Here is a 24,242-nt window from a genome sequence, read left to right on the forward strand (position 1 = left end):
TTTAAAAATATATACATATATATTTGTGTGTGTGTGTGTGTGTGTGTTTGTGTGTGTGTGTGAGACACGGTCTTGCTCTGTCATCCAGGCTGCAGTGCAGTGGCACAATCTCAGCTCACTGCAACCGCTGCCTCCCAGGTTCAAACGATCCTCCCAGCTCAGCCTCCCGAGTAGCTGGGACTACAGGCATGGGCCACCATGCCCGGCTAATTTTTGTATTTTTAGTAGAGACAGGGTTTCACCATGTTGTCCAGGCTGGTCTCAAGCTCCTGGACTCAAGCTACCCTCCCTCCTCAGCCTCCCAAAGTGCTGGGATTACAGGTGTGAGCTACCACGCCCGGCCAGAGATGGAAAATAATCTTAATATGCCAACCCAGATCAATTGGTTATGGCTACTACAGCATTGGTTTCAGTTGAATTCTGAAGTCAAATCCATGCTTAGGGGAACACAGTGCCAAGGTCAATTAGTAATGTGTGCCTGGGAGCTGGGTTGAGGGATCCCATGGTCACCTCTTTACAGTGTAGCAGTGTAGCCAGGGGCATGGACTCTGGAGCCAGCCATGCTGGATTTGAACCCCACCTTCAACACTTGGCCAAGATCCTTAAATTCTCTGCATCTCACTTTCCTCATCTGTAAATGGGGATAATCATGTTATCAGCCTTGTAGAGTCAGTGGGAGGATTTGGGAGTAATGTGCAAATGTCCTAGAAGTGCGCCCGGCACATAGTGGGTGCTCAATAGCTCTGCTGATTTTGTCCTGCCAGGAACCAAGAGCTATCAGTGTTAAATGAGCCCAGTGTAAGGAACTGGCCCAGAGAAGCTCTCAGAAGCTTTTCCTTAAATCCAAAGGGTCCACACCAGACCAGTGCCTGGCCTGCCCATGCTTTCACCCATAAAACAGCCCAAAGCCCTCAGTATGCTTAGCTAGTCCACACTCAAGCAAATATTTCCAGATGGTCTGACCTCTTGCTGGGTCCTCATGCAAGAGCATGGTGCTTCTGGGGGTTTGGACCCTTCGGTGAAGTCCCTAAGATGAATCCTGGCACATGTTACAGCAGCAGTGCCAGCCACAGCCCAGAGCCTTGCTGGGCCCCCAGGGATAAGGCACTCACCAGTCTCCGGGCTTCTGTGGCCAAGGCAAGAGAGGCCCCTGTATCAGTGAGTGCCTTATGCCTGGGGGCCCAGCCAGGGCCTTCCCCTGCCTTGCCACAGAAGCCCTTAATTAGAAGCCCAGAGGCCAAAAACAGCTCAGGACATATTTTGTTGGGCTTGCACTTTTTTTTTTTTTTTTTTTTTTTTTTTGAGACAGGGTCTCGCTCTGTTGTCCAGACTGGAGTGCAGTGGTTGGATCCCAGCTCACTGCAGCCTCGACCTTCCAGGATTAAGTGACCCTCTCACCTCAGCCTCACGAGTAGCTGGGACTACAGGCACGTGCCACCACCTCCAGCTAATTGTTGGTTGATGTTGTTTTATAGAGACAAGGTACTCACTTTGTTACCCAGGTTTAAATTTTTCAATTTGTTCCCAACTTTTAAAATCTATGAGATTTTTACAGTTAGGATCCCTTTTGGGGTGACAGAATTGTTTCCCATTTTTACTGTGGTGATGATGACACGGAGGGAAACATTTGTGGAGCTATATATTTGAAATGTGCATAGTTTGTGTGTATGTGCAGTTTCTTATATGTAAATTATACCATCATAATTATTATGTAATTACTATACCTTAATAAACTCACTAGAAAAAAAAATCTAAGTTCCCAGCTTTTCTTAAAAAATCTGAGGATGGCGGGGCGTGGTAGCTCACGCCTGTAATCCCAGCACTTTGGGAGGCCGAGGAGGGTGTATCACATGAGGTCAGGAGTTCAAGACCAGCCTGGCCAACAGGGTGAAACCCTGTCTCTACAAAAATACAAAAATTAGCCAAGCGTGGTGACAGGCACCTGTAATCCCAGCAAAAAAACAAAACAAAAAACAAACACACACACACAAAAAAACCTGAAGATCTGGCAACTCTAGGCCAAGATGGCAAAACTCGGCTAGGGCAGTCCCCCTCTAAGCAAGGCACCACAGCTGTCCCAAATGTCTCCCCAAACCTAAGGTGGTGGTTCCACAGTTTGTTACATCGTGCCCACTCCTCTCAATTACTACCTGCTCATTACTTTGCGATTCCAGGACACCAAGCTTTGACCTCTGAACAGTAAGGACATAGCACATGGAGAACACACAGCCCAGCACCTGGCGTGGGGGAGGCACTTCATCAAAACTGCTCACTGCCGCTGTCACCATGATCACCAGAGTCATCAATGTGGCCCAGATCTCCTGCTCAGCAGACAGCTCCCCCTTATCCTTCTTCAGGCTCTGTCCTGCCGCCCCCGGAGCTGGGGGAACTGGAGGCATGAAACAGACCTCCTCCTCTTTCACCCACTGGCAGAAAGGGACTTGGACAGACTGTCCTTTAGCAGACCTTGTTGGGCTCAAACTGTCCTCTCCTTCCCTCATCTTTAGGGTAGGCAGGCGCGTGTGTACGCACCCCCCACCCCCAGCTGGGTGCTGTCTTCAGGGCTCAGCCTTCTAGTCCCTGCCGTTTCTGTGCTTCCTCACACACCATTCTAGAGGACTGGTGCCTCTGAACACATATGCCTGGGGCTGTTTTCCAGGAGACCGCACCTGGCTTCCAGGGATCAACGAATTCACTGCTGGAACCAAATGAAGTGCCGCTGGGGACTTCTGAAGATCTCAGGAGGACCTTCACAAAGTCCTGGCACAATTTTCAAATTTAACCGCCAGTGCTAGGATTTAATTCCATTCCACAGATGGTCGCCATGCCCCACTCTCCCAGGAAACACAGTCCCCAAGAAGCCTCCATAATGCACGGCGTTCAGCACTGACGATGTGTTTAGCAGCTGTGGCTGTTTCTCAGTTCACCGCTCATTCTCTGAGCCCTTCCTGCAAGACCTGCCCTGGCCTCAGAACACGGAGGGAAGCAGAGGCTTCCTGTCATGGGCCAATCAGCAGCCGACAGCCTGATGGGGAGACTGGACCAAACCTAAAGACATTCCTAACATGTTTATTAAACGCCAGGGCCAGGGGAGAGATCTAGCAAGTTCCAGTGGGGCAGGACAGACGGGAAATGGCACAAGAACTCAGAAAAGAGGAAGTTCTATGACTTCCCTGACCCAGAAATGCCTTCATGCAACATGTATAACAGCTAATTTCATTAATACATGAAGTGCTCTTACAAATCAATAAGAAAAAGGCAAAAAAACAAAATAGGAAAGAGGGGGAAAAGATACGAGCAGGCAGTTCACAGAAAATACAAAAGGTTTCAAACCTGAACATCAAATACAAGTGATGTTCAGTCTTCTAGTAAAATAAATATAAATCAAAACTATGAGACATATTAGTCTAGCTTTGGTTATATTTGAAATTTTCCATAATAAAAACCTAATTTTTTTTCATAAGTTCAAAAGGTTAGCTTTAAGAGACATATAAATAATTGTCTTATCTGGGTCTGATACAAATACTGTAAATTTTATTTTATTTTATTTTATGTTTGTGAGACAGGGTCTCACTCTGTCACCCAGGCTGGAGTGCAGTGGTGCAATCTTGGCTCACTGCAACCTCCACCTCCCGGGTTCAAGCGATTCTTCTGCCCCCTCCCGTGTAGCAGGGACTACAGGCACACACCTCCATGCCCGGCTAATTTTTGTATTTTTAGTAGAGACCGCGATTTCACCATATTGGCCAGACTAGTCTCGAACTCCTGACCTCGTGATCTGCCCACCGTGGCCTCCCAAAGTGCTGGAATTACAGGCGTGAGTCACCACACCCAGCTTTTTTTTTTTTCTTTTAAGATGGAGTTTTTGCTCTTGTTGCCCAGGCTGGAGTATGGTGGTGCAGTCTTGGCTCACTGCAACCTCCAACCTCCTGGGTTCAAGCAATTCTCCTGCCTCAGCCTCCCGAGTAGCTGGCATTACAGTCATGTGCCACCATGCCCAGCTAATTTTTGTATTTCTATTAAAGACAGGGTTTCAGCATGTTGGCCAGGCTGGTCTCGAACTCCTGACCTCACGTGATTCCCCCCGCCTCAGCCTCCCAAAGTGCTGGGATTACAGGCTTGAGCCACCTCGCCCGGCCTAAAATATTTTTAAAATATAAGATAATCAGGGAAATTTGAACACCGAACTTCAGTAATACTAAAAAGTTATCATTCGGCCCAGTGCAGTGGCTCGTGCCTATAATCCCAACACTTCAGGAGGCTGAGGCAGGAGGATTGCTTGAGCCCAGGAGTTCCAGACCAGCCTGGGCAATGTAGTGAGACCCTGTCTCTAAATAAAAATAAATAAACAAAGTTATTCACTTTTTTAGGTGTGATGATAGTATCAAGATTATGTTTTTTAAAAGAGCCCTTATCTTTTTGCTACAAATGCTAAAACATTTATGAAAGAAATGATCCAACATCTCAGATTTCGTTAAAATAATCTGAAGGGGGAAGTGGGTGGGGAAAAGAGAAAAAAAAAAAAAAAGCACAATAATTTCCCATTTTCATTTACCAGAAAGGCAAAGAATCAAAAGCATTCCCACACCTTGATGGTAGGAGACTGATTTGGAGTAACTTCTTTGAAGGCTGACTTGCCTTTATGTGTACAAATTTACCATTTGGCTTGGCATTTCCACTGCCGGGAGTGTATCATGCAGATAAACTCACACTTGTGTTCAGTGACATACATCTATGGATATTCACTGCATCATTATTTATAGTTGCTAAAAATGAGAAACAATAGAAACAAATGAGGATCTGGGCTGGTTAACAACTGAAGACACAGCCCCCAAAGGGAGTACGCGGATATATTCATAACGATATGAACATCAATCAATGCCCAAAATATATTAAGTAAAAAATTAGAAATCAGGGCCAGGACAATGTGAATAACATTTGAATTAAAATAAAACAATTCTGCCAGGAGCGGTGACTCACACCTGTAATCCCAGCACTTGGGAGGCCGAAGCAGGCAGATCACTTGAGGTCAGGAGTTCAAGACCAACCTGGCTAACATGGTGAAACCCCATCTCTACTAAAAATACAAAAAAAATTAGCTGGGCATGGTGGTGGGCGTCTGTAATCCCAGCTACTCAGGAGGCTGAGACAGGAGAATCGCTTGAACCCGGGAGATGGAGGTTGCAGTCAGTCGAGATCGTGCCATTGAACTCCAGGGGTGACAGAGCGAAGCTCCGTCTCAAAAACAAAACAAAAACAACAAAGCAATTCTGGTGCTACAGATTGTGGGAAAAACAAAACAAAACAAAAGGGTGCTGTGGATACCAAGGTGCTTGTAGACACAGCCTCTATCTGGAAGGATTCAAAGGAAATCAGAACCCACGCTTGTCTATGGGGCAGGGTATTGGTGTTCTGGGGCCTGGGGGATGGAATAGGAAGGAGATGTATGCTCTTTACTCTACATGATATTTTTTACTATGTGCATATTAATTTTGTTAAAGCTATTGATTAGATCTATTTTATTATTTACAGTCATGACTCTGTATCTGCTGGGGATTGGTTCCTGGGACCCCTCCACACCAAAATCTATGGCTGCTCAAGTCCCTGATATAAAATGTCATGGTATTTGCATGTAACCTACACACATCCTCCCATACACTTTAAATCACCTCTAGATTGCTTATAATACCTAATACAATGTAGACGCTATATGAGTAGTTGTTATACTATTGTATAACAACTGTATTATTATTTGGAGAATAATGACAAGAAAGAAAAACCTGTACGTGCTCAGTACGGACACACCATCATAGGACTAACTACATTTTGATCCAAGATTTGATTGAATCTGCAGATGTAGAACCCACAAATATGGAGGGCTGACTATAATTAGATTAAATTTCTTTATTTTTTTAAGAGACAGGGCCTCACTCTGTGGCCCAGGCTGGAGTACACTGGCACAAACATAGCTCCATTGAAGGCCTCCATTTCCAGGACTCAAACAATTCTCCCACCTTAGCCTCCCGAGTAGCTGGGACTACAGGTATGTGTCACAATGCCTGGCAAATTTTTTATTTATTTTTTGTAGAGATGGCGTCTTACTATGTTGCCTAGGCTGGTCTCAAACTCCTGGCCTCAAGCAATCCTCCCACCTCGGCCTCCCAAAGCACTAGGATTACAGGTATGAGCCACTGCACCCAGCATAATTTTATTTTTTAAAGCCGGGCTTGGTTAGGGTCACACTGCCCTGCAGGGCAAGCCCTCAGAAAAGGCACCGTGCAGACAGCGGGGGCTAGGGAGAGGGGCAGCTCTGAGAGGAGCTGCAGGGCAGGGAGGGGAAGGGGCAGCAGGGGAGCTCTGGCCTGGTGCGGGGACGGGAGGCATGCTCCTGTCCTCGGCAGCTGACACAGAATCAAGCACAGACCCCTTTGACCCCAGCTCATCTCTTGCCAGAGGCTGGTGAGTCACTGCAGGGGTCTGAAATGGTGGCTCCAGGTTGTCTGAGTGTTGCTAAGTGGCTGACCCCTAGCTGTCCCCAAACAGGGTGTTCCCTCTACAGACCTCACCCCCCATATCCTTCTCCCAGCGGCCAAGCTTCCATTAGCCTGCAGGATTGATTATGCAACTCAGGAACAGCCGCTCCCAGGAATGCCACCCTCCACCCCCAGGCTCCAGCTCCTGCCTGCTGTCCCCCTGGGTCACTGTCAACACTCGTCTCCCCACAGGCAGCTGCACTCTCCACCCCCTCTGGAGCTAAGCTCAAGGTTGGGGACAGGAGGTGGCGGGTGGGTTTCTGAGCAGGGCTCCATCAGGACAGACTGGCCACTCCTGCCTGTCCCACCCCATGTGTGAAGAAGCAGAAGGGCAGTCACGGGGGTGTCAGAGAAGTGTGTGGTCCTCTGTCCCGAACTGCCAGCGTGTGCCCCACAGCTAGGTTCCCTGGAGCTGCCAAGACCCTGCAGTCCTGGCCAGAGCCCCGCTTCTTCCCTTCCCTGGGGAGAATGGCAGGCAGTGTCCTGACTGGAAATCCACCTATGACCTGTAAGTTTCCAGCTCTCCTTTTCCCCATCAACAGGTCACACAGGAAGGGGACACCATGCCTCCAGCTCTCCAAACACTGGCTGCCTGGCCAGTCTCCCACCAGGGCCGGGGCCTCCCATCCAGCCAGGGCAGGGAAGCAGGAACCAACCTCCTCAGGGCTGTCACCTGGGCTGCCTCTCCTCCAGGGGACACGCCCCTGAATGAGGAAATCCGCCACCTTCGATTTCTGGAACGTGGCCCCCACCAAAGCGATGGCCCTGTCCACCGCAGCCACCATCCTGAAGAGGGCCTCCAGCCTGGCACCATGCTGGGCCGCATCCTGCTGCATGGCCCTCACCAGCTCCAGGACCTCGGGCCACCCGGCCTGGGTGTCAACGCGGGGAACCCCGTCAGTCCCGCCCGGGCCCGGTGCCCGGGAGGCCTCCAGCCTGTGCAGGCCCCGCTCCAGGTGGCCCATGTCTCGGCACATGCTCTGCAACTTCTCTGTGACATCTTCTTGGAAGTGCAGGAGCTGGTCCACCTTCTCATTCAGCATGTTCAGCTTTTTGTCCATGGTGGTTAAGCAGGCCTTGCCCAACCCTGGCAGCCCCCCGTGCCCCAGACTCTCCTTGGAGGTTCCTGACATGCTGGTGCAGGCTTGACCAGGGCAAGAGCGGGTAATGAGGAGAGGCACAGACCCCTGGTTCTCACTCAGGCGGTGGTGTCTGCAAGGTCATTGTCCTCCGTAGCTGACAGCCTCCTGGCAGCACCAACCTCCACGATGGCCTGGGCTGTGTGAGGAGCGCAGAGGCCCGGGTTCTTCCTGTGCCTTTGCTTTGCTTATCTCCCACCCTATACGGGCCTGTGAGTGACAGGCCGAGGTCGGCCCAGGCCCTTCTCCTTGGGGCCCCTTTGACATCACGGCAGCATTTAACATTCCTCTCTGAGAGGCTGCTGATGGGCAAATATGTTAAGAATCTGCCCAGAGCCGGCAGGGTTCGTTCAACTAATGGTTCGGAGGAAAGGAAAGGGTCCTTTGGAGAATGGCACCTGCCAGCTGGGCTCCAGGAGGGATCCCAGGGCAGAGGAAGGTCCTTAGAGACCCAGAGCCCTGAGGCCACACACATCAGAGTCACAATAAAAAGCAAGACCAAGACAGAAAGGAATGTGAGACCACTCAGCAAAGTTGTGACTTTTGCCATGATGAAAATTTTGATGCTTCTGCAAATTTAAAACAAACTTCAGGTGCCCCTACTACACCAGCGTTCAGAACATGTGTTTAGACTGTCTGTGGGGTGGCCGGCAGGTCCCTCCCCACCAGAGGCCTCAGTCACTAGTCCCTTGTACCTAAAAATAGAACTGAGGGCAATGGCCCTGGCCACCTGCCAAGTGCTGTCCCAAGGGCCATGTTCTTCACAGGGCCCTCAGGGGGACACTCACCAGAGACACCTGCTCCCCCAATAACAACTATGCAGGTATCAGACATGCAATTTCCATACTGAAACAGACTCAGCAGGGACCCAGAGCACAACAGGCCTGTGTTTCCTGTGGTTTACAAACGTTTTTACCTTAGAAGCCCTTGGTTCAAATAAAACGTCTTACAGACGTATCAGTCAATAAAGCAGACACAAGCAGAGACACTAAGGTTACCCCCGAGGTGGGGCACAGGGAGTCCCTCAAAGTCCCAAGGACGCCACGGAGCAGTCTGACCTACACCATTTCCATCCAGCTCCCCGCTGGCAGAGGGCAAAGCCCAGAGAGGGGCATTTGCCCAAGGTGGCCCAGGCAGGCACACGGCCTCCTGAGGATGGTCCAGCCATGGGCAGGGCTGCCCCCAAGGGAGGCGGCTTTAGTGTCCCCTCAAGCTTCCCCCTTCTGAATAAAAGCAATTATGATAAAATCTGACCTGGACATTTGGAATCTAAAAGCACTATTAGGGCCGGGTGCAGTGGCTCACATCTGTAATCCCAGCACTTTGGCAGGCGGATTGCTTGTGTCCAGGTGTTCGAAACCAGCCTGGGCAACATGGCGAGACCTGGTCTCTACAAAAAATAAGCCAGGTGTGGTGGCACCCACCTGTGGTCCTAGCTACTCAGGAGGCTAAGGCGGGAGGATTGCTTGAGGCTGCAGTGAGCTCTGATCCTGCCACTACACTCCAGCCTGGCCAACAGAACGAGACCCTGTCTTCAAAATAAATAAATACATGAAAGCACCATTAGAGGTTTTGCTATGTTAAACCATTAACCTATCAATGCAATGAGCTTGCTATGCAAATGCAGCTTGACCACAACCTTCTCTACCTACCCTTCTATCCCGATAGTTGCCCCTGGGCAGCCCACAGAGAAATCCAAACCCATTCCTGAGAGCACAGCCCTGGGTGTCGTTGGTGGAATGACCCAGAACATGCTAGAAAGAGCAGGGTCTGTTATATTCACCGCCACTGAAAACAAACACACAAATAAACAAAGTCTCCCTGGAAAAGGAAATTTGAGGGGTAACTCTGTGTTCCAGTCCGTCTGGGGATTCACCGTGCGCCTCAGGAGGACCTCATCTACCACAGAAGTCTCCCCCACCCGACCAGGGCAGCGGGCTCTCCCGACACTTCACGCTTAGCACTTCCCTGCAGATCTGGGCTCCCTGGGCCAACCTTTGGGAAATGGCTGCTTAGAGAAGTCTCCAGAAGTCTAACACACGCAGCCCCTGTGCCTCTCCCCAGTTGGTGCCCATAATTTCTGTGGAATAAAATTCCCACCAGACAAGAGAGGCAGACCCTGGTCTCTGGAGGAGAGACTTCATTATTACCACTGCTGTGGAGATCTCTGGAGAACTAGCATCCAGGTAAGTCTTGGGTTAATAAAGCCAGAAAGGGCCGGGTGCAGTGGCTCACACCTGTAATCCCAGCACTTTGGAAGGCCAAAGCAAATGGATCACGAGGTCAAGAGATTGAGACCATCCTGGCCAACATGGTGAAACACCGTCTCTACTAAAAATACAAAAATTAGCTGGGCATGGTGGCGCACACCTATAATCCCAGCTACTTGGGAGGCTGAGGCAGGAGAATTGCTTGAACCGGTGAGGCAGAGGTTGCAGTGAGCCGAGATTGCGCCACTGCCCTCCAGCCCGGCGACAGAGCAAGACTGTGTCTCAAAAATAAATATATAGGCCGGTTGTGGTGGCTCATGCCTGTAATCCCAGCACTTTGGGAGGCTGAGGCAGGTGGATCACCTGAGGTCAGGATTTCAAGACCAGCCTGGCTAACATGGTGAAACCCCATCTCTACTAAAAAAATACAAAAAATTAGCCAGGTGTGGTGGTGCATGCCTGTAATCCCAGCTACTCGGGAGTCTGAGGCAGGAGAATCTCTTGAACCCAGGAGACGGAGGTTGCGATGAGCTGAGATCACGCCACTGCACTCCAGCCTGGGTGACAAGAGTGAAACTCTGTCTCAAAAATAATAATAATAATAATAATAATAATAAATAAAACAAATAAATACATAAAGCCAGAAAGATAACTTCAAAGTCTAAATGAATCCAGAGGAAAACACCAAATACCCCAGCCACATATCTATATCAAACATGAATTATCTGAGGCCGGGCATGGTGGCTCATGCCTGTAATCCCAGCACTTTGGGAGGCCAAGGCAGGCGAATCACTTGAGGCCAGGAGTTTGAGACCAGCCTGGCCAACATGGTGAAACCCCATCTCTACTAAAAATACAAAAATTAGCAGGACATGGTGGTGAGCGCCTGTGATCCTAGTTACTCAGGAGGCTGAGGAGAATCGCTTGAACCCGGGAGGTGGAGGTTGCAGTGAACTGAGATGGTGCCACTGCACTCCAGCCTGGGTGAGAGAGCAAGACTCTGTCTCAAAAAAGAAAAAAACAAAAGGAATTAAATTACAAAACGATTTGTCATGTCTTCATTAAGCAACAAGTTTACAAGGTAGCTCATTTGCTAAGAAGGTGGCTGCAGCTGGAAGCTCCCTGAGGGCAGACCAAGCCTCTTGGGCTTGGCCTGGATTCCTGGAGGCACCAGCCGCCTGGCACATGGCAGGTGTTCAACATGGAGGAATGAGCTAAGGAGGAGGCAGCAGGAGGCTGAGCAGACCGTCCTGAGACTTCTGTGGAAGGAGGAGGCATCAAAGTGAGCACAGGGCAGGAAACCCTGACAATCCGGGAAGGGAGCTCCAGGAAGCTCCGGGGCCCTCTGGGAGAAAGCCTAGAACATATTGCCGGCGGTTCCTGGGGCCTCTTTGGTGGAAAGGAGTAGCCAGAAGGACCAGCTTTAACCTCTTTCATTCTCACTTTAGGAGAAATGAGTTTGGAGCACATGGATTTCCTGCAGGGATGCTTCTCTCTAACTCTCCCTGATACACAGGACACAGCAGGGGGCTTGGCCAGTTTTTGGGTGATGGTGCTTGCCCAGAGGATGGGGAGGCATTGACCCCCCAAGCCAAGAGAAGGAAGACCAGAGAAGAGGTAGCTGAACTGGATTGACAGAGCAGCAAATACAATAACCCCTTGTCTTTCCTGGGTAAGGACAGGGCAGCGGATCCTCTCCCGGAAAAAGACAGGCTGACCTCTATCCACCCTAGGGTGGGGCCAGCATGCACTAAATCCCAAGACTCTTTCCTGGCCTTCTGGTGACCTAACAGTCTTGGGGATCATGGGGTGAGAGAGATTTCAACACCCTCATTCTATTTTACTTTGTTTCCTCTAAGATAGGGTCTCGATCTGTTGCCCAGGCTGGAGTGCAGTGGCACAACCACAGCTCACTGCAACTGGAACTCCTAGGCTCAAGCGATCCTCCAGCCTCAGCCTTCTGCATAACTGGAATTACAGGTGCATACCCCCACACCCAGCTAATTTTTAATTGTTTTAAATGTCATCACCCAGGTATTAAGTCTAGTACCCATTAGTTAATCTATGCAACAAGCCCCCATGACACAAGTTTACTTATGTAACAAACTTGCACATGTATCCCTGAACTTAAAATAAAAGTTAAAAAAAAAAACTTTCTTGTAGAGATGGGGTCTTTCAATATCTTTCCAGGCTTTATTAACCCAGGACAGTGGTGGTCCACACCTGTAACCCCGCACTTTGGGAGGCTGAGGCAGGAGGATTGCTTGAGCCCAGGAGTTCAAGACCAGCCTGGGCAACATAGCAAGACCCTGTCTCTACAAAAGAACATATACGTATATATTAGCCAGGCATGGTGGCATGTGCCTGTCATCCCAGTTATCAGGAGGCTGAGGCAGAAGGATCTCTTGAGCCTGGGAGGTTGAGGCAGCAGTGAGCAGCAATGGAGACACTGTACTCCAACCTGGACAACAGAACAAGACCCTGCCTCAAAAAATAAAATAAAATAAAATGATATCAAGACTCTGACTCAAGTTGAAAGAATGACCTCTCATATTTCTCTCCTTCCCCTCCAGAGACTTCATGGTAAAGGAAGAAAATAAATACCCACCCGCAACGATGAACAGAATGGAAGGGGCCACTGGTGAATGAGTGTTATCAATGAATTTCTGGAAGATGGAAAACTGGTGGAGGAGAGGTAACTGGAGAAATAAGAAAGAGAAAACTGCAGCCTCACTGGCCACAAAGGCAAACACAGATAAGCATGGAGCCAGCTTTCCCTATAGGACCCCAGAGAGGCTTCAGACCCCGAGACCCCTGGTAGGGTAAATGGGGAGCAGGAATGCAAGACTGAAAAGTCCATCCCTCCTCCTGCCCCACACCTCAGCACAGAAGGGCCTGGCCAGGCCCACCCTCCCTAGAGATCAGAGCCTGCTTCTGGAGAAATGTAATGGTCCACACCACAATAGTTCTAGGGGCTGGCTTTTGGGGTTCCTCAGGAGCGCCCCACCTGATCATCCTCAACAAAACCATGCAGGTAACAAGCCTCAAACACCCACCCAGCTGTTAGTACCTTATTCAGAAATATGCACAGACAAAAAGGATCACTGGATGTTCAAAGAAAGCCTTCAAGATGAAAAGGAAAGACTAAAGCAAATAAACAGAAACATGATAATAGAAGACACAGAGAAAATGAGAAACAGAAAGTTTCAAAAAGTCTGTCATTTTGCGGGGTGAGGTGGCTCATGCCTGTAATCCTAGCACTTTGGGAGGCCAGGGCGTGGGGCTCGATTGAGCACAAGAATTCGAGACCAGCCTGGGCAATATAGGGAGACCCTGTCTCTACAAAAAAAAAATTTTAATTAGCTGGGTGTAGTGGCATGCGCCTGTAGTCCCAGATATTTGGGAAGCTGAGGTGGCAGGATTGTTTAAGCCCAAGAGGCGGAAGTTGCAGCGAACCGTGTTCGTGCCACCGCACTCCAACCAGGGTGACAGGGCGAGACCCTGTCTCAAAAAACAAACAGACAAGGCTGTCATTTGTAGCCACAGAAGAGCGTGAAAGGCTATTCCATTCTTTAAAAAAGGAGAGGATGCTATGGAAAAAGAACGACTGTAGTAAAAGAGAGTTCTTGGAATTTAAAAATATGAATAGTAAAATTTAAAAATTCAATATAGGGATTAGAAGATGAAACTAAGATAATATCCCAGAAAATAGAACTAAAAGATGAAGACATGTGCAGGAGAGAAAGCTGTTCAACAGTGAGTCCAGCTAGCCTTACATCTAATTAACTGGAGTTTCAGAAAGAGAAATGAAAGAAGGAAATAATTTATAAAAGAAATACTACAATCATTATGCAATTTTAGAACACAGGGATAAAGAGAAAATTTTAAAACTCACTGAAATTTAAAAGAAAAAAAAAACACATACTTGTGAGAATTTGTCCCCTTCAAAATTCATGTCAAAATTTAATCCCAGTGTGGCAGTATTGAGAGGTAAGGCCTTTAAGAAGCAACTGGATCACGAGGTCCCTGCCCTTACGGGTTAATGGATGAATGGGTTATCATGGGAGTGGGCCTGGTGGTTTCATAAGAGGAGGTACAGAGACCTGAGGGAGCACACTCAGCCCCTTCGCCATGGGATACCCTGGGCCACCTCTGGACTCTACAGAGAGGGCCCACCAGCAAGAAGGTCCTCACCAGATGCAGCCCCTCAACCTTGGACTTCTCAGCCTCCATAACTAAAGAAATACATTCCTTTTCTTTATAAATTATCCAGTTTCAGGTATTTCTGAAAATAGACTACTACCCATACCAAAGAACTAGAATCAGAATGACATGAAACTTCTCATCCTAAAACAACTGGATGCTAGAAGAGAGGCTGGCTGTCAAAGTCTAGATAGGAAAGCACTTCCCCTTAGAATTTTGAAGACACTGCACCACCATCGAGAACAAAATGAAGGGTTTTATGATTTGCAAAAATGCAAACAATTCGTGCTTTTTTTTTTTTGAGACATGGTCTCACTTTGTCACCCAGGCTGGAGTGCTGTGGCATGATCTCAGCTCACTGCTGCCTCAACCTCCTGGACTCAAGCAGTCCTCCACCTCAGCCTCCCAAGTAGCCAGGACTACTGGCGTGTGCCACCACGCTTGGCTAATTTTTGTGGGGTTTTTTTTTAGAGATAGGGTTTTGCCATGTTGCCCAGGCTGCTTTTGAACTCCTGGTCTCAAACAATCCACCTGCCTCAGCCTACCAAAGTGCTGGGATTATAGGCTTGAGCCACCGCACCTGACCCACGCACGCTTTCTAAGGAAGCTGCTTTGACGATATACTCCAACAAAATGAGGGGGTAAGCAGCCTGGCCAACATGGTGAAACCCCGTCTCTACTAAAAATACAAAAAAATTAACCAGGCACGGTGGTGGGTGCCTGTAATCCCAGATACTCAGGAGGCTGAGGCAGGAGAATTGCTTGAACTTGAGAGGTGGAGGTTGGAGTGAGCCGAGATTGCGCCATTGCACTCCAGCCTGGGTGACAAGAGTGAAACTCTGTCTCAAAAAAAAAAAAGAGCTCCAGGAAACAATAGCTTCAACCTAGGCCCAAAGTTGAAGCAAGAAAATGAAGAGTGTTCAACAGGAACCCTCCCGGGGAAAAAGAGTGTACAATAGAATGCAATTAAACACGTGCAGCAAAATGTGGAGAGCATGGGGCCTGGAGTCAGACTGCCTGGATTTAACTTCTGCCTCTGCCAGTTATTAGCCAGAGCTGTGGGCCAGTGTTCACTTAACCTCTCTGAGTCTATACTTCCCTGTTTGTAACAGGAGAATAGTAATAACACATACCCTCATGGAGTGGTCGAGAGGTGCCATGAGAATGCCTGGGAGGCACCCAGCAAGTGCTCAAACATTAGCCATCAGCATGATGATGGCAGATATGGCAAAAGGGGGAACAAAAGGAATTAGAGACGCTAGGACAACTAGAGTTCTTTTTTCTTTCTTTTTTTTTTTTGAGACGGAGTCTTGCTCTGTCGCCCAGGCTGGAGTGCAGTGGCGCGATCTCTGCTCACTGCAACCTCCGCCTACAGGGTTCAAGCAATTCTCCTGCCTCAGCCTCCTGAGAGTAGCTGGGACTACAGGTACATGCCGCCACACCCGGCTAATTTTTTGTATTTCAGTAGAGATGGGCTTTCACTGTGTTGCCCAGGCTGGTCTTGAACTCTTGAGCTCAGGCAATCCACCCACCTTGGCCTCCCAAAGTGCTAGGATTACAGGGTGTGAGCCACCGCACCCAGCCCAGAGTTCTTACAAGAAAGAATGAGATTAAAATACAATCATTGATTTTGCATTGAAGAATATTTAGTCATAGCAAAGTAAACCCTTTATTAAGTAAAAGCAGCGACACTTGTCTTGTGAGGGTGAGGGAGGGAAAGTGGGGAGTGTGAGAGAGCTAAGTCCTCATTTATCTTACCAGCAACTCCATAGATCATGCACAAAACAGAGAATGAAGAAATATGGAGGTAAATATCAAAAGAAACAAAGAAACAGCTTCAGTGTGTTTGCTTCTGGGGACCAGGACAGGAGACAGTTTACCCAGAACCTAAGGACAGCCTCTAAGGGGAGAAACACACAGTGCCCTTTGTTGATTTGTGTATTTATTTATAACAGTCGTGTTGCAGCATGTAGCAGTGAAAGGTCTTGTCCTAACAAAATCAAATATGATGACGATTTTCCGAGGGAAGGAAGCCACGTGTTGAGAGGAAAGTTTTCTAATTCACACAAAATGCCATAGGGGCTCACGGTGCACCTGGCACTTAGCCTCTGTGAACACAGGTTTCCTCATCTTCACTGGGGGCCCATTAACTGCAATAACCACAGGGCTGTTGGACATTAACGTAAGCAAAATGTCTAGCACAGCACCTGGCTCGTGGTAAGTCCAGGAAAATGGCAGTGATTGGAATGGCCATCCTTAAGACCAGCCACACCTTCTCCCCGTCTGACCACAGACGGTCAGCCCAGCAAGGCAGCAGTGTGCTCGCTCGGTCACTTCATTGTGGGGTGAGGGGCAGGAGGAAGAAGGGGGACAGCTTCCCAGTCCTAAGCCAGCTGACCTCCTCCCAGCCCAGGCCACCTCCCCGCCCACACCGCACCATTGCTGGAATGCACTGAGGAAGTACACACATCCCCTCCATGGCACCAAGCTCACTTAAGAAAAGAAAGCAGAGATGAAGAAGAACTCCAGAAAGCCACGCAGAGTTCAAGGCGGACAACTTCAGGGGTAGCTGCCATCCACATTGTCTGTCCACCACACGATGCATTTGTTGCAGAAGGCCCAAGCTGACCATCCCCAAACTGTCCCCCTAAACCAAAGCTTTCTGCTGACTTTCTTGGCGCAAGAGAACCCAGGTCTGGGGAACAACTGTCACCAGGTCTCCCTTAGTCCCGTGACCCTACCAATTGTTCCTCGGGCTCTTACTTCAAAACACACTTGCCCGGAGCTGCCCTTACCGCAAATATCTGGGTGTAACCTGACGCCCGCTGCTGGCCTCTGGTGCTGGGACCGCGCAGTGCTGGAGTGGGGCACAGAGTCCCCATCCATCAGCCACTGTGACTGTGCCAACTCCGTGTTTACTCTGCCTAGAGATGGATGCTGCCCAACCGCCCGGAGCGCTGGGAATGAGGTGGGCTGGCTGGCCAGGATGATTTCTCTGGAAGAACTCAGGCAGGAGCGATAAGCCTGGCATTTCCGCTTATCTCTGACCCTGTCCAGGCCCCAGCGGCATCCAGAGGCTTCACTTGGTTATCTGCCTTGCTGGGCTCTATCTGCCTCCCCGGGGGCCTACTTCCTGCATCACTTAGCAAAGTGTCCAGCTGTGAAACAAACACTGTGTGGTCCAAGGAGGGAGGAATGAAGGGAGGGAGTCCTCGGGCAGAACTGACCTGAGTTCAAAACCCTGCATCTGGGTGCAGGGGCCCTGGGGATGTGCAGGGACTCCTTGCCTTCAGGGAGCCCTCAGGACAGAGGAGAGGTCGGGTCTGCAGCAGAGAGGTGGCGGCCCTGCAGGTCTTCAGTGGGGCTGCTTGTACCCTGGCCAGGCCTGGTCAGTCACCTCTGTGATGGGAGGGTCCTGCTATTGGCCCTCCAAATAAAACTACTCAGGAGGCAGCAAAGAGGCACAGAGTCCCCAAAGCCCGGGGCTGCAGTGCAGAAGACAAGGAGACAAGGACACGTGGCTCTGTCAGGGACATGCCAGGGAGGGCTCCCTAGCCAGATCTTCCCAGAGCGCCTGGGAGAGACCAAGCTATACACACACACACTGCCATGCATACACACACACACACACACACACACTCTCTCTCTCTCTCTCTCCACACACACACACACGCACACACACTCCCTCTCTCTCTCCACACACACACACGCACACACACTCCCTCTCTCTCTCCACACACACACACACACACACACACACTCTCTCTCTCTCTCTCTCTCTCTCTCTCTCTCTCTCTCTCTCAACTTTGGGACCACAAATTAACTAGCTTGGCTGACGGGAATGAGAGACGGGGCTGCCGGCTTCTGTATGCACTCACAGCCCCTGCGCTGAGCGCTTTGGCTGCCTCTCCTTATTTGAGATACACTGTAGCCCTGTGGGGTGGGTCATTGTTTGTCATCCCCATTTCACAGAGGAGGAGCAACCTGGGGAACTTTAACAGCTGCCCAGGGCCAGTCCACCAGAAAGGCATGGGGACAGCGTTCCAACCCCATGCTCATCACTCACACCCTCTGCCACTTTCACAGACAGGAAGGATCTCAGACACTGGAAGGGTCATCTCCCTTATTTTGTAGATGGAGATTCTGAGGCCCAGAGGTGGGAAGGGGCTTTCTGAAGGTCACACAGCACGTAAGAAGCAAAGACAGGGCCAGATGGTAAAACCATTGCCCTGGGAATGACCTGGAATGACCTGGAACTCCCCGGCTCTGTGGGTTGAGAGGTGTGTGCGGGATGCGGGGTGAGACTGGCCTACGCCCCCAGGCTCGGCTCTGACAGTTGTCTGAGAAGATGGGGAGAGGGTCGAGGGGCAGGGACTCCGAGATATTCAATATTGGTTGCTTATTCTTTCATAGTAAAATGTCTATGACCTGTCTCATCCTGGCCACACAGAAAGATGATAAAGCAACATCCACAGCCCTGCCAGGATGAATCAAGGAGCTGAGTTTGGGAGTAAAACCAAAGTGCAAGTCTGACTCTACAGAAGTGGAGAGGGAAACGGCAGCCACAGGGAAACCTGGCCTGGTGGGGGGGTGTCCCCACTGGCTCTCCGGTGCCACTGGGTTTGCTCCCAGGATCTCACTGCCTTCTGTGTGTGGTCCTGCACCCCTGGGCGAACACTTCTCATTTCCTCTCTTCCTTCTCCACATGCGAGTCAAACTGTTCCCTGCCTAAGCAAAGTCAGATGGAATCAGCCTGAAAATGCTAGAGAATAACAAAAAAGCACCCTCTGGAGCTAAATCCAGACCAACGGCCATTCATCCATCCATCCATTCATTCACTGAGCAACAACAAACACTTATTAGGAAATAATAACACTAGTGTTGATTGAGCCAGGCACTGGGCTACATCCTTACATCAATTACTGTACTTGCCCCTCACAACAATTCTAGGAGGAAAAAACTGTTATCTCCATTTCATAGACAAGTAAACTGAGGCACAGGGTGATGAAGGCATGTTCCAAAGTCAGACTCGAGTTTGCCTGCAACTGAGGGTGGTGTCACTGCAGCTTTCTTTTCTTTCCTATTTTTTTCTCCCCTTTTCTCCATTGTTTTTATTTTTATTTTTATTTTTTATTTTTGCTCTGTCACCCAGGCTGGAGTGAAGAGGCACGATCTCTGCTCACTGCAACCTCTGCCTCCCGGGCTCAAGCGATTCTCCTGCCTCAGCCTCCCTAGTAGCTGGGATGACAGGCAGGCGGGCACCACCACACTCGGCTAATTTTTTGTATTTTTAGTAGAGATGGGGTTTCATCATGTTGGCCAGGCTGGTCTCGAATCCCTGACCTCAGGTGATCCACCCTCGTTGGCCTCCCAAAGTGCGGGATTACAGGTGTTAGCCACCATGCCCAGCCCCTTTTCCACATGCTCTAATCTCACTGAAACTTTCTGCTTTCTGTCTAGAACCCAACTTTTTCTATGAGGGACTACATCTTCCAGCTGCCAATTCAGAAAACTCAATTATGCTTAAGTTGGAACCAGGCCAACCCGCCTCATGCAGGGTTCCATCTGCAAAGTCATTGAACACCAGTGCTCACAATCTCTGCTCATCCAAGGGGGAGGGACCACCGCCCCATTTCACTCGTAGAGAGACTGAGGTCACAGGGAGAGTTCGCCCAAAGCTGGGCCTCAGACCTGGCTCTGCTGCTCTGGGGCCTGTGTTCACTGTGGACGAGAGGGTTTCTGGAAGTCCCCTCGACTCCTACAAACACACACGCAGCTTTGGGACCCCACCTCACCTCCCCTGGCTGACAAGAATCAGAGAAGGGACTGCAGGGTCTTGAAGTTAACTCGCTTCTCTCAGCCCGACCGTGGGCACGCCCTGTGCTCAGCACCTTAGCTGCACTGTCTTATTTAATCCCCTTCACTGTGCCCATTCTTATGGGCTCCGAGCTCTGCTTGTGCCATGGGAAACCCCAAAAGTCTGGACAGGAGTGAGGTTAACACATAGGAACAACAGAGAAAGTGGGACAGTCACTAACTGCAAGGTGCAGGGGACATGAGTGAGATGGGGTGACTGAGTAACTCACCAGTGCTCCCAGCCCCACCCCACATCCCATCAAAAGAACTTTCTCTCCACCTGTGAACTCTCTCCCCTCAGTCTACCCCTACCCTCTGAGCTGAGCCCAGTCCCAAGATGTCTTGGTATCAAATCTGAAGAACTGGTAGCAGAGGCGGGACCTGAGGGTCCATAGGAGAGGACTTGGTTGATCTGGGTAGCAAAGTCCCAACATTGGGGCAGGAAAAAGGTGACACAGACACCGAGCAGGGTCTGAGGTCTGGGGAGGGACAGATCCTCAGGCAGCCGCAGGATGTAAGAGAGAATGGGTGAGGACAGAGGAGGGTTTGGAAAAATGTCTGCTCCAAGATATAAATGGTTGTTGGGGATCAAAAGTTGGAATGACACAGTGGCCAGGGCAGGCTTCTGGGGCCCCACATCTACAGAAACTCAGCCACATGGTGTCAGTGAACTCAGCGTGTAAGAGGGAGGCAAAGAAATTAGGGAGGACTTCTTGGAGGAAATGGGACTTGAGCTGAAACTTGAAGGATGGGCAAGACTTGGAAGACTAAGAAAAGAGGGTTCTAGTGAGATCCCAGAGGGAACAAAGCCCAGGTAGAACCTGGCAGATGGGGGTGAGGATGCAAGGACCACCCTCCAGCCACACGACATCAATGGAGGCCCAGCAGGTGGGACCCTTAAGAGGGTGGACCAGGAAAATTAGTCCGAGACATACAGACCTGAAGCAGCAAGACAGAGGGACAGTGATGCTGTGGAACATAGCAGTGGGCAGTAACATGATAAAGTCAGTATTTAGGAATGAATGGAAGTGATTACCTAGGGCGGGGGGATTGGTGCAGAGAGGACACAAAGTGAATTCTGGGATGCTGGAGGTAGGTGTTTTATGTCTTGGGTAGTGTCACAAGAGTGTATGTGTATGTTCAAATTCCATAGGCTGAGCAGGGCACAGTGGCTCATGCCTGTAATCCCAGCACTTTGGGAGGCTGAGGCGGGTGGATCACCTGAGGTCAGGAGTTCGAGACCAGCCTGGCCAACATGGTGAAACCCTGTCTCTACTAAAAAATACAAAAAATAGCTGGGTGTGGTAGCACATGCCTGTAATCCCAGCTACTCGGGAGGCTGAGGCAGGAGAATCACTTGAACCTGGGGGGTGGGGGTTGCAGTGATCTGAGATTGCACCACTGCACTCCAGCCTAGGCAACAGAGCGAGACTCCATTTCAAAACAAAACAAAACAAAAAACAAATTCCACAGGCTGTAATGTGTGTGTATTGCACTGCATGTAAGTCATGCCTTAATCAGTTCTGCTAGCATGAAAAAAAAAGGGAAGGAGGATAGAGGGGAGTGGTAGGGACAAGCATCCACATGGAAGCTCAAATCAGCAAGTGTTTACCACTTCTGGGAAGTATGTTGTTGCCAAAACACAGGGGCGCTAAGTGGAGCAACATCTCAAGGAACGAGTCTTTGGAAGTTCTTCCAAGGCCTCTCATTCTGCCACCCCGCGGGCCGGCAACAGAAACAGGAGCCCTCCCTGCTGCAGGCAAAAATCTCTAAGGATATGCAATGCTGTTCCAGGTTTACTAGGTAAAGACTTCACCTCAAGCATATACATAGAATCCCATTTTTGTTGAAAATATACATGTATGTATGCCAGTATAGTTCATTCCGCCTGTGAGAATTACAGATAATCTCTATTTTCTATATTTCATTTATATTTTTCTAATAAAAAATTAAGTGTGTAGTTTATTACTCAACAATTATTTTCTATAATAGTCATCATTCACCTAGAGCCAGAGGAATTATTCTAGACAAATGATATGCCTAAGAGACAGGTTTAACTAACCAAGAACACGGAGCAATAGACTCCCGCAGGACCCCAGCTGACGGAAAACATTTACGAACATTATTGAGAGGTCTGAGGTCAATTGCTTAGACTTAAATGAACAGAAACATGTCTATTTAGCAGCTGCAGGAAGACTCCTCAGAAATCACACGTCACGGGGAAAGAACAATTATCCTCCTGTGTGCTTTGTTTTTAAATAGATTCCCCACCCACCTTGGGAAGAAATGTTCCAGACTCCATGTACAACTCATAAACCACACAGTAGAATTGGGGAGTTTTGTAAAGCAAAGTTGGCAAATATTTGGGAACAATCACTACAGCATTCTCAGATGATCTGAGCATCTGTATTACTCATCACAGCGACAGGTGGAAAACAATTCTGAAGTCTGAGTTACACATGCAATTCTCCCAGACCTGTACAAAACCAAAGCAAACCCATGCACTTACAACCAAGAGCTGTTCATTTTTCTTGTCGTTTTTGATCAGATTCCAAAAGTGTTTTCTGGTGGGTCTACATAGGTCCCTAATGCACTGCTGAAAACACCCACACACATACACACAGAAGGTTTATCACTGCACTTACATACCACCTTCCATCCATGGGTCCCAAGGGTCTGTCCAAAATCTTGTTTTCATAAGTCTCCAGTGAGATGTATAAATATTGTTACCTCCATCTTATACACAGATAAACGTAAACCTGGAGGCAGTTAAGTGGCTTGTCAACAGTTATAACCCAAGACAAGATCTGTGCAAGCTGCCCTCTGGTCTCCCTTCCTCTGCTGGCTGGCCCTCTGAGCGATCTCGTTGGCTCCAGTTTAAATCATGTCCGCAGACCATTGTTTCCCTGGCAATGGAGGTGGTATTCTATTTCCTTCCCTGAATCTGGCGCGGGGCCCTGACCGCACCGCATTTAGCCACAAGTGCATCAGCCGTGCGTGAGTGGGGACAGCTTGGCTCCCTGGAAACCTAAGTGGCGTGTGTCAGCTGGCCCAGGCCTGCTCAGAGCCGCTCCAGGCCATGCTGCTAATTCCTCCATCATTTGCCCAGAACAACCCACAATGAAGGCGATGACTTCTCTTGGAGCTGGGAGAACAAATGGGAACATCTCAAAGGCAAACTCATTGGCTCTGCTGCAGTCTGGCCCTTGGGGAGAAATAGCTCTCAGGCATCTGGGACCCGGGTGCCTAGATCAAAACAGCCCTCCCTCTGCTCATTTCCGTGGATAATATAGCAAAGCGTGCAGGTCACTTGTTACATTCCTGATGGGCAACTGAATTTGCACTTATAATTCCCAGCTGCCATGTTTACTTTTATGTTTATTAATTAAGTGTCCTGGAATGACCACTCAGAATTAGATCCAGAAAATAAGAAATTACTGGGGCATCCACCAGGTAACAAAAATTACTATCTGAAAAGTGTTTCTCTGATGGCTACGGTCACGCTAGAAATTGGAAGGGGAGGCTGGGCCTGGTCGCTCACACCTGTAATCCCAGCCTTTTGAAAGGCCAAGGTGAAAATACTGCTTAAGGCCAGGAGTTTGAAACCAGCCTGGGTAACACAGTGGCCCCTGTCTCTACATAGAGACCCCTGTCTCTGCAAAAAATAAAGATAAAAAACATTAGCCAGGCATGGTGGCAGGCACCCATAGTCCCACCTACTTGAGAGGTCGTGATGGGAGAATCACTTGAGGCCAGGAGTTGGATTCCAAACTAGGGCAACATGGCAAGATCCTGTCTCTAAAAAACAAACAAACAAACAAACAAAATACAATAATTAGCCCGGTGTGGTGGTGGGTGCCTGTAGTTCCAGCTACTTGAAAGGGTGAGGCAAGAGGATCATTTGAGTCCAGGAGTTGGGGCTGCAGTGCTCTATGATCATGCCACTGCACTCCAGCCTGGGTGATAGCGTGAGACCCTGTCTCAAAAAAAAAAAAAAAGAGGAAATTGGAGGTGGAGATTTTTGGGTGAATTTCCTGCCAGTTGGTCAGTAAATACCATGTGTTGTCACTTTTAAATAATTTCAACTTCTTTGCCTCTAAAGTGCCCTGTAGACCTTACTGGATAACCAAGCACATCACATGAACTAAAGTTGGGTTTGTTGAGTGGCCCATGTGCTCCCCAAAAACCCATGTGTGCTCCTATCAGAGCCAATTAGTGATCACAATACCTCATCTCGGTTGAGCATATATTCACGCCAGGCCTCCTGCCAAGCATTTTAAATTCCTTAGTTTTAAAAAATA

The 24,242-nt window shown here is 49.2% G+C and overlaps 1 protein-coding gene across 5 annotated transcripts in view; it reads right to left on the reverse strand.

Annotated features, from left to right (window-relative positions):
- MYLK3 (myosin light chain kinase 3) overlaps positions 1 to 22,931 on the reverse strand; it is a 59,409-nt gene extending 36,478 nt beyond the window's left edge. For 3 of the 5 annotated variants that reach the window (XM_054452876.2, XM_063655011.1, XM_054452878.2), the window contains exon 1: positions 7,190 to 7,844. In XM_054452876.2, the coding sequence (XP_054308851.2) occupies positions 7,190 to 7,666 (477 nt within the window). In that variant the 5' untranslated portion in view covers positions 7,667 to 7,844. Of the gene's footprint in view, positions 1 to 7,189; positions 7,845 to 22,586 lie in introns of those variants that run through there. The other 2 variants (XM_054452880.2, XM_063655012.1) reach the window with 2 other exon arrangements.
- Between the last annotated feature and the right edge of the window lie 1,311 nt (positions 22,932 to 24,242).

Source organism: Pongo pygmaeus, chromosome 18 (assembly GCF_028885625.2).
Source record: "Pongo pygmaeus isolate AG05252 chromosome 18, NHGRI_mPonPyg2-v2.0_pri, whole genome shotgun sequence".
Lineage (NCBI taxonomy): Eukaryota > Metazoa > Chordata > Mammalia > Primates > Hominidae > Pongo > Pongo pygmaeus.